At 33.1% G+C, this 15,192-nt stretch overlaps 3 protein-coding genes across 6 annotated transcripts; all 3 read left to right on the forward strand.

Annotated features, from left to right (window-relative positions):
• Window positions 1-434: 434 nt before the first annotated feature.
• LOC112736191 (endochitinase) lies at window positions 435-4,038 on the forward strand. Its single transcript, XM_025785538.2, has 3 exons — window positions 435-894; window positions 2,471-2,621; window positions 3,495-4,038. The coding sequence occupies exons 1-3, from the start codon at window positions 471-473 to the stop codon at window positions 3,859-3,861; spliced, it is 942 nt and encodes a 313-aa protein (XP_025641323.1). The 5' UTR covers window positions 435-470; the 3' UTR covers window positions 3,862-4,038.
• Window positions 4,039-5,719: 1,681 nt separating this feature from the next.
• Window positions 5,720-9,593, forward strand: LOC112736189 (vacuolar protein sorting 38). Of its 4 annotated transcripts, none has more exons than XM_072212988.1 (6): window positions 5,720-6,339; window positions 6,934-7,140; window positions 7,514-7,697; window positions 8,503-8,651; window positions 8,800-9,027; window positions 9,126-9,593. In XM_072212988.1, the coding sequence occupies exons 1-6, from the start codon at window positions 6,160-6,162 to the stop codon at window positions 9,162-9,164; spliced, it is 987 nt and encodes a 328-aa protein (XP_072069089.1). In that variant the 5' UTR covers window positions 5,720-6,159; the 3' UTR covers window positions 9,165-9,593. The 4 variants fall into 4 exon arrangements, with proteins under 4 accessions (XP_072069089.1, XP_025641320.1, XP_072069090.1 ...); XM_025785535.3 differs by having other exon boundaries at window positions 9,158-9,593; XM_072212989.1 differs by having other exon boundaries at window positions 7,514-7,685.
• Window positions 9,594-10,060: 467 nt separating this feature from the next.
• Window positions 10,061-12,902, forward strand: LOC112736190 (endochitinase). The gene is made up of 3 exons (XM_025785537.3): window positions 10,061-10,913; window positions 11,645-11,798; window positions 12,394-12,902. Exons 1-3 carry the CDS (start codon window positions 10,448-10,450, stop codon window positions 12,761-12,763), a joined length of 990 nt encoding a protein of 329 aa, XP_025641322.1. The 5' UTR covers window positions 10,061-10,447; the 3' UTR covers window positions 12,764-12,902.
• The last annotated feature ends 2,290 nt before the right edge of the window (window positions 12,903-15,192 follow it).

Here is a 15,192-nt window from a genome sequence, read left to right on the forward strand (position 1 = left end):
CATTAGTTCCTCATACTTTCCCATAAACATATATCTAAAGAGTAATGCTAGGGAACCAATGGCCTAAGTGTACAATGTGTACAATGGGCTAAATCTTTGGTTTATGAATAAAATGAACATCACCTATACTATGCAGAATAACCATCCGGATACTAGGGATAACCATCCGGATACCAGGGATAATAAACATCTCATGTTATAAAAAGCTAATTTTGGGTTCACCAAGGTTCGGACTCTTGACCTTCTGGACCTGGAACTCTAATACCATGTCCTGAAACCACTCTTGACCTTCTAAACCTTCATTATACACATTATACGCTTAGGTCATTGGCTCCCTATACTTTCTCATATCTAAAACATCTCAAGCATCCTACCATAATTAACTTACCATTGCCTATAAATACCATCATTACCCCAATGAAACTAACACATCAAGAAACTCTTCATTCTCCATCACTCTTAAAAAAAAAATGGGTTACACCAAATTGCCCTATCTTATAATATTAACTTTCTTATTAGTGGTGCTTGGTAGAACCACAAGAGCACAACAATGTGGTACACAAGCAAATGGAGCATTGTGCCAAGACAACTTATGTTGTAGCCAATATGGTTATTGTGGTAACACAAATGAATATTGTGGTAACGGTTGCCAAAGTCAATGTGGTGGTGGTACCTCTAATGGTGGTGATGTTAGTAGTATCATTACTTCCGCCATATTTGATCAAATGCTTAAGTACAGAAATGATCCACGGTGTAAGGGTAACGGATTCTACACGTATAATGCATTTCTTACTGCCGCTAACTCTTTCTCCGCCTTCGGCACCACCGGTGATGATGCCACCAGAAGAAGGGAGCTTGCTGCCTTTTTCGGTCAAACTTCCCATGAAACCACAGGTTACTTAATTATATGGTGATTACTTGGGTGAATATATCTTTATATATAAAAATAATATTTTTAAATTATTTAATAATTTTTTATTATCATCCTTAGATTGAGGGATGAATAGTTAAATTAGTTTTTAAAAGATACGATATTTTTTAAATTTATTTTTAAAAGTTTTTTTTAATTAAATTAGCCTTTTAAAGATTACGAATTAATTATATTTATCCTCCAATTACTTCATTAACAATTTTCTTTAAAGATTGATGTTGTAAAACGTTAATTGATAACATATATAATACCTAATATATCTAATTGGATATTGATTATCAAATATATTTATAAAAATTTATTAATTTAGTCATTTTTTTTAATTATAAAATTCTTATTTCCATTATATGACCTAATGACTAAATTGGTAAATTTTCGTAAACATATTTAGTCAAAATCCAATTGAACATTTTATGTGTTACATACGCTATCAATTAACATTTTACATCATCAATTGTTGACAAAAATTGTAAGTAAAGTAACTGAAGGCCAAATATAATTATTTCGTTATCTTTAAATAATTAATTTGATTAAAAAAAATCTTTCAAAAACAAATTTAAAAAATATCTTATCTCTAAAAACTAATTTAATTATTAACCTTAGACTAAATCTTTCTTTTGGATATACAGGAATCAAAGACATACTCTAGTATGAGTTGCATTTAGAATTTATCCTAAAGAGATAAAGTGTTATGATTCTAACTTTTTTTTGGAAAGAAAAAGCTCGACACATATGTGGAGCAAGAATTACAAAATAAAACATAACTGTTGTCATTTTTGGCATTGCCATCAACAACATGAGTTATTTACAACACCAATCTCTAGCAAATGAGAAAGATTAATCCACGCAATCTCTAACCCATGTTGCCTTGTTGTTAAAAATGATGTCATTTCTACGTAACCATATAATTCATATCACTGAAAAGAAACCAACTATCCAATGCCTGTGTATCTCTTTTCTCCCTGGAACAGCTCTCCAACTCTCAAATTGCTGTTTCACAGTACCAGGCATGATCCATTCTTATCCAAACGCCGATATTCAAGCACACCACACCTGCCAAGAGTACTCACATGTAATAAACAGATGTTGTATATTTTCAACATCTTTCTTACATATAGGACACCCAGTCTATTAAACCGATCCTTTGTATTGATTCGGTCTACCAAAATAAACCAGGAGAACAATTTCACTCATGGTGGAACTAGTCCTTTCCAAACGTCTTTTGTGTATCTGTAACTCAATAGCTCCTCATCCATAGTCTCTTCCTACAAAACATGTACAAATGAGTTAGTTGAATAAACGCCTTCCTTGTGAAATCTTCACACCACTCTATCTTACACATCTGCTATCAATCTAACTTTGAATCATAAGAAAAAATAAACTTATATTCTCTACCAAATCTAGCTCAAGTTGGATAAAACCTTTTATTAGGGGATGTAACTTTCTCATATATATATTTTTTAATTAACACAAAAATATTTAATTTTATATACACATATACTCAAGATTTAATTTTGAACGTACTATTTATATATATAGGAGGATGGGCAAGTGCACCAGATGGTCCATATGCTTGGGGGTATTGCTTTATCAATGAAAATAACGAAGCAGATTATTGTACACCCTCTACACAATGGCCATGTGCTCCTGGCAAAAAATACTATGGAAGAGGACCAATTCAACTCACTCAGTAAGTAATTAACAAATATATAAGACTATAGTATATACCATGTCCAATAATGAATCTAACCACATCAAGTTAATAGACAAATTTAAGCAGAATTTGATGAAATAGAGCGATACAATTTATTTATTTGAGTTTAATTGCTATATGTATTGATAATACAGGATTTAATTTTTATATATAGTAGTCAGTATAAAAATATTTTATTATGTCAATAAAAGTAGTTATTTTTCGTACTTATTGTATAAATAGTCATAAAAAATAATTAAAAGATTATGTAAAATATTTTGTTTTGTTAATGCATTAAAATTAAATTCTATATAAGTATCATTTAACTATAAATTATATTTGTATGAATTTTAGATTATTTTAAAGTTGGGTAAAATATTTTATTACTATATATATATATTGTATATGAAAGGTTTAATTATTTTGTCGTTTTCTATAATTTTACTAAATTTTCAATTAATTTTTATATATTTTTTTTTGATTGAGTCTTTATACGATATTAGATTTTGTAATTAAATTTCTGCCGCCTGACAAAAATTCTAGAATTAACTGAATATTTTGTATAGTTTAACAGAAAATATTCTGTTAATTTCAATTAATATTTTTATCACAGTAAAGACTTAATTACAAAATTTAATACGGTATTAAAATCTAATTGAAAAAAAAAAGTATAGAAACTTAATTAAAAATTCGATGAAATTATAGAAGCCGATAGAATAATTAAACCTATATTAAATTTGTCATGGAGTATTCTAAGTATATACCTTTATTATCGTACAAATTTGTAAATCTATCAAAAATTATTTTACAAATCTTTGGTTGTCCACATACATTATTATCGACGTGCAATTAATTAATAACTTGTTGCAGCAATTACAATTACGGGCCAGCGGGTAATGCTATAGGATCAAATCTTCTAAACAATCCTGATCAAGTAGCAACTGATCCAGTTATTTCATTTAAGACAGCCATATGGTTTTGGATGACACCACAAGGAAATAAGCCATCATGTCATAATGTCATTACCGGAGGATGGACGCCGTCTTCTACCGATACAGCCGCCGGCCGAGTCCCCGGATATGGTGTCATCACCAACATAATCAATGGTGGGCTTGAATGCGGACACGGGCCGGATTCTCGGGTCGAAGATCGAATCGGGTTTTATAGTAGGTATTGCTCAATGTTGGGAGTTAGCACTGGAAATAATTTGGATTGCAACAATCAAAGTCCATTTTAGATAAATTGTCATGTTTGTAATAAGCGGGGAGCATCTTTTAATAAGGGACTATAGTGATATCCACTTATAAAGTTATAATGGTAAAGCTCATGAACAATACTATCTTTTAATCTTAACATTAAAGTTCGTTAATGTATTACTGTATATACAAAATAAAATTTGATAAATTTTATCATATACTTTTTTTGTTTATAATTTCATACACTTATTTAAATAAATAAGTGAGTTAATTATTTGACCTGTTTAAATTGATTCTATCATAATTTTTTTGGTTAATTTATCATGATTTTTTTATTAGAGTTAATAGTCAAATTTAACTCTAAAAAATTATTCGATCTTCATTTTAGTCCCAAAAAAATAAAATTAATTAAAATAGTACCTGAATGATAACTACGTTAGTAGAATTCATCCTTCTATCATCTCAGTTGATGACATGGTTAATATTCGTAAGCGTGGTACACCCCAAAACGACATAACTTTGATTTTTTTGCCTCCAAGTGTGGAGACAATGTCATTTGATGTATTCAAATGTTTTTCCAATGACCACCACTCATAACAACCATGTCTCCTCTTTTCTCTCTAACGTCCTTCCCTGAGACACTTATTCATACTTTGAACGTCCCTGTTTACTTCACTATTCTGCAAGGCGACATCTGCACATGAGTTCGCGCTACTAGAGAACAATATTAACAATCATAAGCAAACCTTAATTCCCTAGATGTTAGAATCAATTTCAAAACCCTAATCTCAATCTCAAACATATATAACTCTTCTCCTCCATGTTGACGGCGGTGGCGGCTGTGGGAAAGTATTACCATGTGATAGGGCTGAGTCTCCTAGAGATGTTTTCACGCTCGTGTATTTAAATTTTTGGATTTTAGAAATAGATTTATCGGCGATCAACTGGTAGCGTAATTTACCAATGCGATTATCTTTTGGAAACTCTTTTAATTAATTTTATTTTTTGGGGACTAAAATAGAGATTGAGTGATCTTTTAGAAACAATTTTGACTATTAACTCTTTTTATTATTGTTAACGAATAAAGCTTCTCGTAACCCACATTAAGATTTTTTTTTTTTGTTTGAAGAAAAATGATCTTGTTTTCAGGAATTTTCTTGTTTGTTTTTTTTTTTTTTTGATATACAAAACGGGGCATAACACCCAAAACAAAAAAAAATTACAAAACAGAAATTAATCGGGGTAAGGTAGCCCCTCTACAATCATCAGCTAAAATGCTCCTAAGTTTGGTACTTGGTTGATCAATGAAATGATATCCTGGTTCAGTAAATAAGCTTTCATTTGCCATGCAGTCTGCTCCTCTATTTCCTTCTCTGTAATTATGTACCAGTTTAGTTTGCCATTTTTTCTGGAGGAGCTCCACTATTTTCCTCACTATTGCATCTGGGTGTTTATTGGAATTTGTTGCTCCTTTTATCACGTCCACCACTGCTTTGGAATCTACTTCTAGAATGATTTTTCTCAATCCCAATTCCCATGCTGTTTTGAGTCCATAATAAACCCCCCATAACTCTGCATAGTAAGCTGTACAATAACCAATATTTACAACAAAACCTGCAATATTAGTGATCCTCAAAGTTTTTTGTTTTTGGTTGTAGAAGGGGCCTAAGCCCAAATGATTCTCAAAGTTAATGTTTTTTATTTGGACCTGGAAAGTTAAAGGTTTATATCTAGGCTTTCTACATTTCATTAGTTTTAGCCCAATTCAATTTCCTCAACTCATGTTATGGCCCAATCAACGATAACTCTCTTGTGACTTGTGATAAAATTATTTATAGTCTAGACCAATTTACTCAATATGCATAATAATTAATAATGAACATACTTTTTTTCGGTCTGCTATTTTTTTCATGAAGAGGCCCAAGCCCATCCTCATCCGGCAGATTGTTCTCTCCCTACCTCTGCCACCGATTCCGGCGATTCCACCGGCGTCAACCTCCTAGTCGCGACGGAAGCTGCTCCTAGAATCGCTTCGTTTCGAGACACGATTTTGACTAACAAAATGAATCAATTGACGATGGTAAAGTGTGTTGCGTAAGTGCCACGTGTCCACTAATCTGCTGTTTTACACTTTTACAGTTTACCCCTCCAACAAAAAGAGAAACCAAACTCCTCCACTGACGCCTTCTTTCTTCTTCTTCTCCTTTTTCCGAGAAAATTCAGAACCAATATTTTCCCGAGAAAATTAAAATTTGATGAAGTGGTGATGAAGAAGGGATCGACGAGCTTGTGAGTGTGAATTAAGCGCAGTCCAAGGACGATGGTGAGGTCGATCCCCAATGGAACCAAACCAGAACATCTCGTTGCTGACGACGACGACCGATCCAGAAGATTTGAGAGTGATTGAGTGGGAGGATTTCGAGAGCGAGCTTGCGAGGTTGTCGAGTCTCTCTTCTGCGCTCAATGAAGCCAAGGAGAAGAAGCGTCGTCTTCATCAGAAGCTCCATGACCTCATCCAGGTAGGGTTTTAGTAAGAGCTAGGTTTATGGCTTTGCGCTTTTAATTGATTTCCTGAGATTGTTGAATTCAATTTCTGCTGAGTGTGGTTGATGAGGAGTTAACTTAGAATAAAGAAAAATTTTAGAAGAAGCTCTGTTTTGGTGAATTGCGGGGGAAGTGGAATCGCAATAGAATGATAGATTTGGGGAAGAAGGAAATGGTTCAATGTTGTCGTGTCAAATGCAGTTTCATTTTTGGTAATGTTAGAACTTTGAAGCAAACTGTTCATTTTTGTTCGAATTTGTTTATTCCACTAGATGCAACTTCCATTTAGGGTTATCCATGTCAGTAGATCATAACTAGGGTTTTATTATGTACTTCAGGCACTGGTATTTGAGATTGTTCCTGATAGGCATCAATAATATAAGCATATCAATTCAGTCTTGCTTGTTAAGTTGTTGTTTCTTGCTGTCATCTTTTGTTGCTTTCGACCATGAATACTTGTTTCAGTTGACAATAACATATAGGGGTATGTTATGGTTATTTACTTTTAAGTCATTGTACTTGTCCCTAATAACGGCCCGCGTATTAGCGGATGATGATGGTTTGAGCAGGTCAATGCTGAATCATTGGGCCGTGTAAATGAACTTGAAGAAATGCGGCAGAAATTGGAATCAAAGAAATTGATGGTGGAGAATATGTCTGTGCGATCTAGGTTGGCAAAGGAGGATGCTTGCAGGCAAGAAGAGCAGCTTGGTGGTGCAGTCCAATCGCTGTTGGTGGCAGGAGGTGCTCTTTCCGTGGCTAGCAGAAATCTTCAGGTTGATCTTTTTTCATATTTTGTTATGGGCTTTGAGTACTACATACTTTTTAATAAGTGAGTTTATGTTATAATTTTTTTCTTAGCCCCATAAAAAAGGGGGCAGAAAGACTTTGTTATATGATGCAGTTCAGTCAACTGTATTTTTTATGTCTCAGGATGTGTTTGGTTTAGCGTTTGAAGCATAAAACATACGTTTAGTTTTCTTGAAAACTTCACTTTTTCGTTTTGTTTATTTTTTCCCTTTTTTGTTCTTGTTTAGAACTTTAATGCTTTGCCATCCATTGTCACACAGTTTCCTGGTATTATAGTAGAATCATATGTTTCTGCTGATATTGTAGCATGATAGTTAGCTCATGATGTTGTAACTATAGGAGTCAAGTCGGGCACTGTCTGAAGAAAAAGGCTATGTTTGTCTAAGAAATTCACAGAAGATGCTAAAAATGAGGCAACAACATATGGCATCTCAAATTTCAATGCTATATCCTGTGAAGATCACTGTTGGACCAGCACAAGAGCAAGTTGAGCTTGAAGCATATCCTTCAGGTAGCCTATCAGGTAATAGATTGCTCAATTTGTCTGTCTTTGTGAATGGTACTGTTAAAATATGAAATGGTTGACCTTATAAGAAGTAGAAACTATAGTTTCAAGTAAAGAATGAAACTGAGGTGATGGATGTTGCAGTCGCTATATCTCGGTTTCCTAGTGGCACTTTGGATTCAGTTCTTCCTTAAATTGAGCTATTGTGGTGATTGGTGAATATGATGTCTCTCATTATCTGCTTCTTCTACCAGTTGTGGGTCACCATCTTGTTTTTTTTCCTTTTTATGCTTCTGTGGTGGTTTTGTTTCATGTTAACTGATCTAAGTTATATATCTATCTTTCCTTTTTGTTGAAATTAACAGTAGATGATTATCTTTCCTATTTGTTGAAATTACAATGGCATCTGCATAATTAGATATAGATGATTATCTTTCCTTTTTCATTGTGCAAAAGAGTATTCTTTCTTCACAGCAATACTCATTTATCATAGTATCATTGCTTGTGGACTGTATCATTGTTCCTGTGCATGGTGGTCTTAAGGGCTTGGTAAATCTTAAGGCCCTTTAGAGCTCTGTCATTGTAGCATTTTCAGCTTTCACTCTCTTTAGGTAAAAATCCCTTATTTACTTTGTAATTTGTGTTGATTATGTTTTGGGTTGGTTAGGCTGCTTTATATTATGACTACAACAGTTATAGATGATGATCCAGTTATCTTGACCAGTGAATTGTATTAGAATAATTAGATAATATTACTTCATTTCTAATCGAGTAAGTGACACATCTTCTGGATTGTTGCTAAAAGTTGCCCTTATTTACCTAGGAACTCCTGCTGGACTTAAACCAGTTAATCAAGGATCGTTGACAATTCAGGGCCTGCATTTGACAATGCTATCTTTTAAGAAGATGAGCTTTTTCACCGATAAGAAAGAAATTCAAAGGTCTGCTACTGCCCTAGGATATGTTGCACATGTAAGTTTGTAGCTCCCTGGTCCTTTTCAACCCTTAAATCTATCTGTTAATAGTGAGATGGTCAGTTTCCAAATAGTCAAGTCATATTTTGACATTTTTTTTATATGGAAAACTTCTTGTGTTACTTAATGCAGCATTCGATTTGCAGGCTGTTTCACTTGTAGCCTCATACTTGCGAGTACCTTTGCGTTATCCGTTACGATTGGGGGGTTCTCATTCATATATCATTGACAATGCTCCTTCCATAGAGCCAACGTCATCTGAATCTACATCAAATGCAATGACTTCTGCAAACACCAAGCATGTGGAATTCCCCCTTTATTTAGAAGGTCAAGAAACAACAAGAGCGGCTTATGCTGTATTCTTGTTAAATAAGGTATACCTTTTTATTTATCTTTTGTTCTATATAGCAATTCATAAACAAGCCATGGATTTGATTTATGATATGTTCCATTTTTACTCTTTGGCTTATAGCCCCTTTCCCCTTTTGGCTATTCTGATTGTAGGATTTAGAGCAGCTTTTGAATTTCATTGGTGCAAAGAGTTTGGGACCACGCCATATATTGGCTAATTTGAGGGAGCTTTTTAGGACTATCCAGTCTAAAGCTTTCATAGAGAACTTGATCTAGTCTCTATTTTTTGCCATAATGAAAGTTTTATGTAAATTGATTTTTGTAATTCTTACATGGGTGCAAATTTTTTGGTGTGCACCTTCCCATGTAGCATTATTATCAAATTGAAACGAACTTTCTACCATGGATTTGGAATTCTTTTCAATTTATACACAGCTTTTGAACATACTGTCCTCTGAAGAACACAAGAACATACTTTAGCCAGATGTATTAAGATCATATTTGTAATTGTTGGATGGATATTCAGTAACAAGTAAGCTTTCATTAACACATTAATATTTGCAGCGTTCCAAAATCGCTGAACCCAAAAGAACAATTGTTTGCCACCTGCTTCTCACCACCCAAATAATTAACAATAATACCTATTTCTTCTCGTAAATTATCCTTTTAATCATTCTAACTATTTTCTAAACTAGTAATAAACATTGAGTAACCTCAATTATTTATGAGGTATATACTATTCCAAATATATTTGCCAATTAGGTTTACATGTCATTATGGAGTTTAAAATGCAGCACCTAAAGAGATATTTATTAGATGAGCCTAGGAAATGGCCATCTTCATGATGAAGCTTGACTTGAGAGACACTGCTGGCCCGTTAGTGTCAGACAAAACGGGTAAAGTATTTTTTTATGAGTCCCGTCAGGGAGTTAATGGAATATTTGTATAATGTGTACAATGGACTATTGAGTTAAAAAATGAACATCATCTATACTATCCAGAATAACCATCCGAGTATCTCATGTCATGAAACCATTCATCCCAAAAGCTTAAGCTGATTTTGGAGTTCACCAAGGATCGAACTAGATCTAGAGCTTTGATATCATGTCATGATACCACTCATCCTAAAAGCTTAAGTTGATGAGAAAAAGTAACACTAATAGTTATATCTCTAATACTGAATCGGACATTCCTAAACTTCCATTTTACACATTGTATAAATATTCTATTGGCTCCCTATACTTCCTCATAAATAATCTGTTTTATTTTTTATATACTACTAGAAATTGGGCAACCAATGAAAGTGCATTGTAGTGTTAGCCGCCAACTTTGAAAATCAACAAATATCTAGTCTCCCATCATACTTCATCTATAAATATCCTCAACTTAGTACGAAACCATGCATCACGCACAATACATAAAACCTTTCTTAAAAGAAAAATAATGGGAAACACCAAATTACCTTATTTTATGCTAAGCCTCTTAATATTATTAGTGTCTTTCTTGCATGGTGCAAAAGCAGAACAATGTGGTAAACAAGCAAATGGAGCATTATGCCCAAACAGTTTATGTTGTAGCCAATTTGGTTGGTGTGGTACCACAGACCCTTATTGTTTAGTTGGTTGCCAAAGCCAATGCAAAGGTTCAACACCAACACCTTCAACTCCGACACCAACACCTAGCGGTGGTGGCAGCGGCGGCGATGTTGCAAACATAATTACTTCTTACGTGTTTGATCAAATGCTTAAGTACCGGAATGATCCAAGGTGTAAGGGGAATGGATTCTACTCCTATGATGCCTTCATTGCCGCCGCTCGCTCTTTCGGTGGTTTTGGCACCACCGGTGATGATGCCACCCGCAAGAGGGAGATTGCTGCTTTCTTGGCTCAAACTTCTCATGAAACCACAGGTTTATAGCCCAAGAACTTCAACTGTGAATTTTTGCAAATCATTTTATCCAAACATAAAATTAGGTTATATTTTTAGAATGGTGAAAACTCAAGTGCAGTTGATAACTGAACCGTTACATAAAAATTTAATAAAATCATTCAAATTATTTAATAATTTTCAATTATCAACTCAACGTGTCTGCACCTGAGTTTCCATCTTTTAAAAAAAAAGTCATGAATCAATTTTTCTAACCGACACTAAGAAGATATTATTGGCTTTAATTTAATTATTGAATTAGTATCTTAAATTGATTTTTATTACTTTAAAAGTTTTTCAAGAATTACTCACTTCGAATTAATTGATTTCTTTGTTGTTTTCAGTAAAATTTTTAATGTGTTACATAAGTAAAATTTTAACAAATTCTTTTATAATACAAATATATAATTATTTCACACAAAAAAAAAATATCATACAATAACTAATCTCTTTTAAAATGATAGAACGAAGTAAAAGTAAATCTCAAAAATTTGTTAAGTAATAAAAATTTATTGAGAACTAAAATATCTAATTTAAAATTCATGATCATTTGAATGTTTACTCCAACGACCAATGTCAAGCGTGTAAGTTTTCAGTAGACTTAAAAGCTTAGCATGGATAAGATACATTAATTTCTTACAGAAATGTCACAATCTGGTTACCTTTTCTTGAAGCAAAGGTGGCATTAATAATCATACAATAATGTTTATGTAGGAGGGTGGTCAAGTGCACCTGATGGACCATATGCGTGGGGTTATTGCTTTCTCAGTGAAATTGGCGCCACAGCAGATTATTGTGTTGCCTCCCAACAGTGGCCTTGCTCTCCTGGTAAAAAATATTATGGCAGAGGACCAATCCAAATCTCTTAGTAAGTCCCCAATTCAAATATAAATACGTATGATTCCTATATAGTTAGTATGTAAACACTTCAATTGCTACACCCTTTATTATGTATTATACTAGGCTTAAATACATTCACTAGAGACATTAAACAAAAGAGTATTTTATGTCAAGTCTACTTAAAATTTTAGGGTTTATATAACATATGGTGAATTCTAATATATTCATAGTTGACTATGATAGTTATATAAGTGTTGTTAAAACTTAAGTCTTTTTTTTTTTTTTACTTTTTAGTAACGATTTTTAATGAGTATTACTAAATGATAAAAATAAAATGTTATTTTAATTTTAATAACACTTTTTAAATTACCATAATTACTATAAGGTGGAAACTCAGGTGTAGTCGACTTCACGTAAAGTTGATAATTGAGAGCCGTTAGATGATTTGACTGATTTGACTAAATTTTCATCTAACGGCTCTCAACTATCAACTTCACATGAAGTCGACTGCACTTGAGTTTTTACCTTTTACTATAACTACTGTAATATAAACATACTAGAATGCATCTTAACAATTTTATGTAACATGAATTGATGGGATAATGTTAATATTTTTCTTATAGCAATTACAACTATGGTCCAGCCGGTAAAACTATAGGAATTGATCTATTGAACAATCCTGATCTTGTAACTACAAATCCAACTGTGTCATTCAAAACAGCCATATGGTTTTGGATGACACCACAAGGAAATAAGCCATCAAGTCACGATGTCATCACCGGAAGGTGGACGCCGTCTAATGCTGACAGGTCGGCCGGCCGAGTCCCCGGCTATGGCGTGATCACTAACATTATCAATGGTGGAATTGAATGTGGACACGGGTCGGATTCTCGTGTCCAAGATCGGATCGGTTTCTATCAAAGGTATTGCCAAATGTTGGGAGTGAGCCCTGGAGACAACTTGGATTGTGGCAACCAAAAGTCATTTGCTTAGGCAAATTACTTGCTCGTGATTTTCAATAAGGGGTATGTTGTAATAAGGGGATTAGTATAGTGATCCTAAGTGTAACAACAATGCAAGTTTCTTGCTAAAGAAGAAATAAATTGATGGTTGTAATAACATAATTAAATAATTTATTATGTGTTTATATTATGGTGGAAATTCAAGTGCAGTCAACTTTACGTGAAGTTGATAACTGAGAGTCGTTAGATGAAAATTTAGTCAAATCAATCAAATCATTTAACGATTCTTAACTATCAACTTCACGTGAAGCTGACTATACCTAAATTTTCACCTTATATTTTTTTTTATGTTTTATGAAATAGAAATCATCGATTGCGACAAGAATTAGCATTAGCCATGCCTCTAAGCTTGTTTTTTTTCTCACGATATTCTTAAATCTGACAAGTCAATAACTAATTTATTGCGGAACTGGGTTCTATTTAAAAATTTGTCGTTTCCAGTAATAGAGCCACACGAACTCCTAGAGACTTAAATCATTCTACATTCTGTCCTTAATAAAATAAAACAATAAAAAGAGAAAAAATGTTGGAAAAATTGGGAAAAGCAACACATCTTCCTCTATTCCTAGTCTTTCCCCCCAGTTACCACTAAATTAGTGGAAACAATTTTATGCTAATTATGTAGTCAAGTGAAGTCAACTGTGATAAATATCTCGTATATTCCACAAAGAAAAGATGGTGCATTTACTTTGAAAGCAATTGGTCATCAGCGTTAGTGGCTTGGAATTGTTGAAGTTCCACAAACATATATAATAGATCATCCTTTCTATTCGTTCCTTATATATATATATATACAAAAAGTAGTGATTGACGCATGCATATATAAGTGCAAGTCTATTGAAAGCTTGTTAATCAGAAATTCTTTTTGGCATCACTGAATCATATAATAATATATTTCCCAAAAAAAGGGTACAAAACTTACCTTTTGATGGATATATTTATTTAATAGTAAAAATTTATCAAGCCTATTTAAATTTTACCCCACTTTATGTGTATAGTGAATATAGTGGTTATGAAAACATCGTAGTTAAAACTAAGGTACACTTTGTTATTTAGTAATATCTTTTAATTCAATCACATTTTTTATTTTATTTTGCAGGTATGTTACATATACAAGCTTTTTTGGCTTATAAGTCTTACAAGTTGGCACAAGCCCAACAAAACACACGCGCATTACACTCACACATTTAAGAGTAAATACACGCATGTTATTCAACCACTTTCTATTTCCAAAGCGCGCTACTCACCATTATGAACGACTTTTCTTCTTCTTCCTCGATGAAAACCACAACTGTCATTTTTCTTTGCGTTTCTCCTCCTCCTTTTCTTCTTTTTTCTCCTCCTCCTTCTTTGTGTTTCTCCTCCTTTTTCTTCGTGTGTTTCATCTTCATCGTCGTGTTTCTACTCCTTTTTCTTTTGATTTTGCAACATTATGTATTTTTTCTTCTTTGTTTGATTTTTTCCTCCCAAAAAGAATTATGAGAATATGAAATAATAAGATGAAGAAGAAGAAGCAGCAGAAGATGAGGAGGAGGAAGAGGAAGAGTTCTGAATTATCCAGAATCAGAATAAAAATACACCCAAATATCTTCGTATTACACCCAAATATCTTCGTTTTTACACCCAAATTTGTTGCAGATACAGAAATGAGTTATGTTACGTGTACACTAAAATCAGCCACCAAAGTCAGCAAAGGCTGCAAAATACACCCAAAATACACCACAGAAGGGCTACAAAATACACCCAAAAATACACCATATTAAAACAAGCATAAACTATAGAATGCAAATACAACTATAAAACCATCATAAAAAATAACAAAAACCATATTCATGAATCATAACTAAACAGAAACTAAAACAATTCAACTAAAAGAATAAGACAATTCACCCTCCGTCAGATGAAAAGTCATAAATTGTAAATACACCCAAACTTTTATAAAAATACACCCAAATATTCCTGATTTATACCAGAACGTCTGATATAAAATGGACAAGATTATATTAATTCTAATAAAAATTAGTACATTAGATTCAATTCAAACAAGAAAGAATTAACAACAAATTTTACAGGCAAGGTTCACGCACTGGTTCATCTAACAATCTGAAGTTAAATTATCTATTATCTTTAAAAATGATTTCAGAGCTTGATGTCAAAAAACAATGGAAATCGAGAATAACGAAGAAAAAGAATAGAAAGAGAAAAGCACGTAAATGAAGAAGGAAAAAGAGAACGCAAGAAATTCGAAAAAGGAAACGGAATCCTTTCAAAAATTAAAAATTTGTTAGAGGCGCGTGAAACATATGTGCGTAACAAGCGCGTTTGAGCGTAATATCAATTTGAGGACTTGTAAGACTTGTATAGCAAAATCACTTGTATGTAGAGATTAATCCTTTATTT

This window comes from Arachis hypogaea, chromosome 13 (assembly GCF_003086295.3).
Source record: "Arachis hypogaea cultivar Tifrunner chromosome 13, arahy.Tifrunner.gnm2.J5K5, whole genome shotgun sequence".
Classification (NCBI taxonomy): domain Eukaryota; kingdom Viridiplantae; phylum Streptophyta; class Magnoliopsida; order Fabales; family Fabaceae; genus Arachis; species Arachis hypogaea.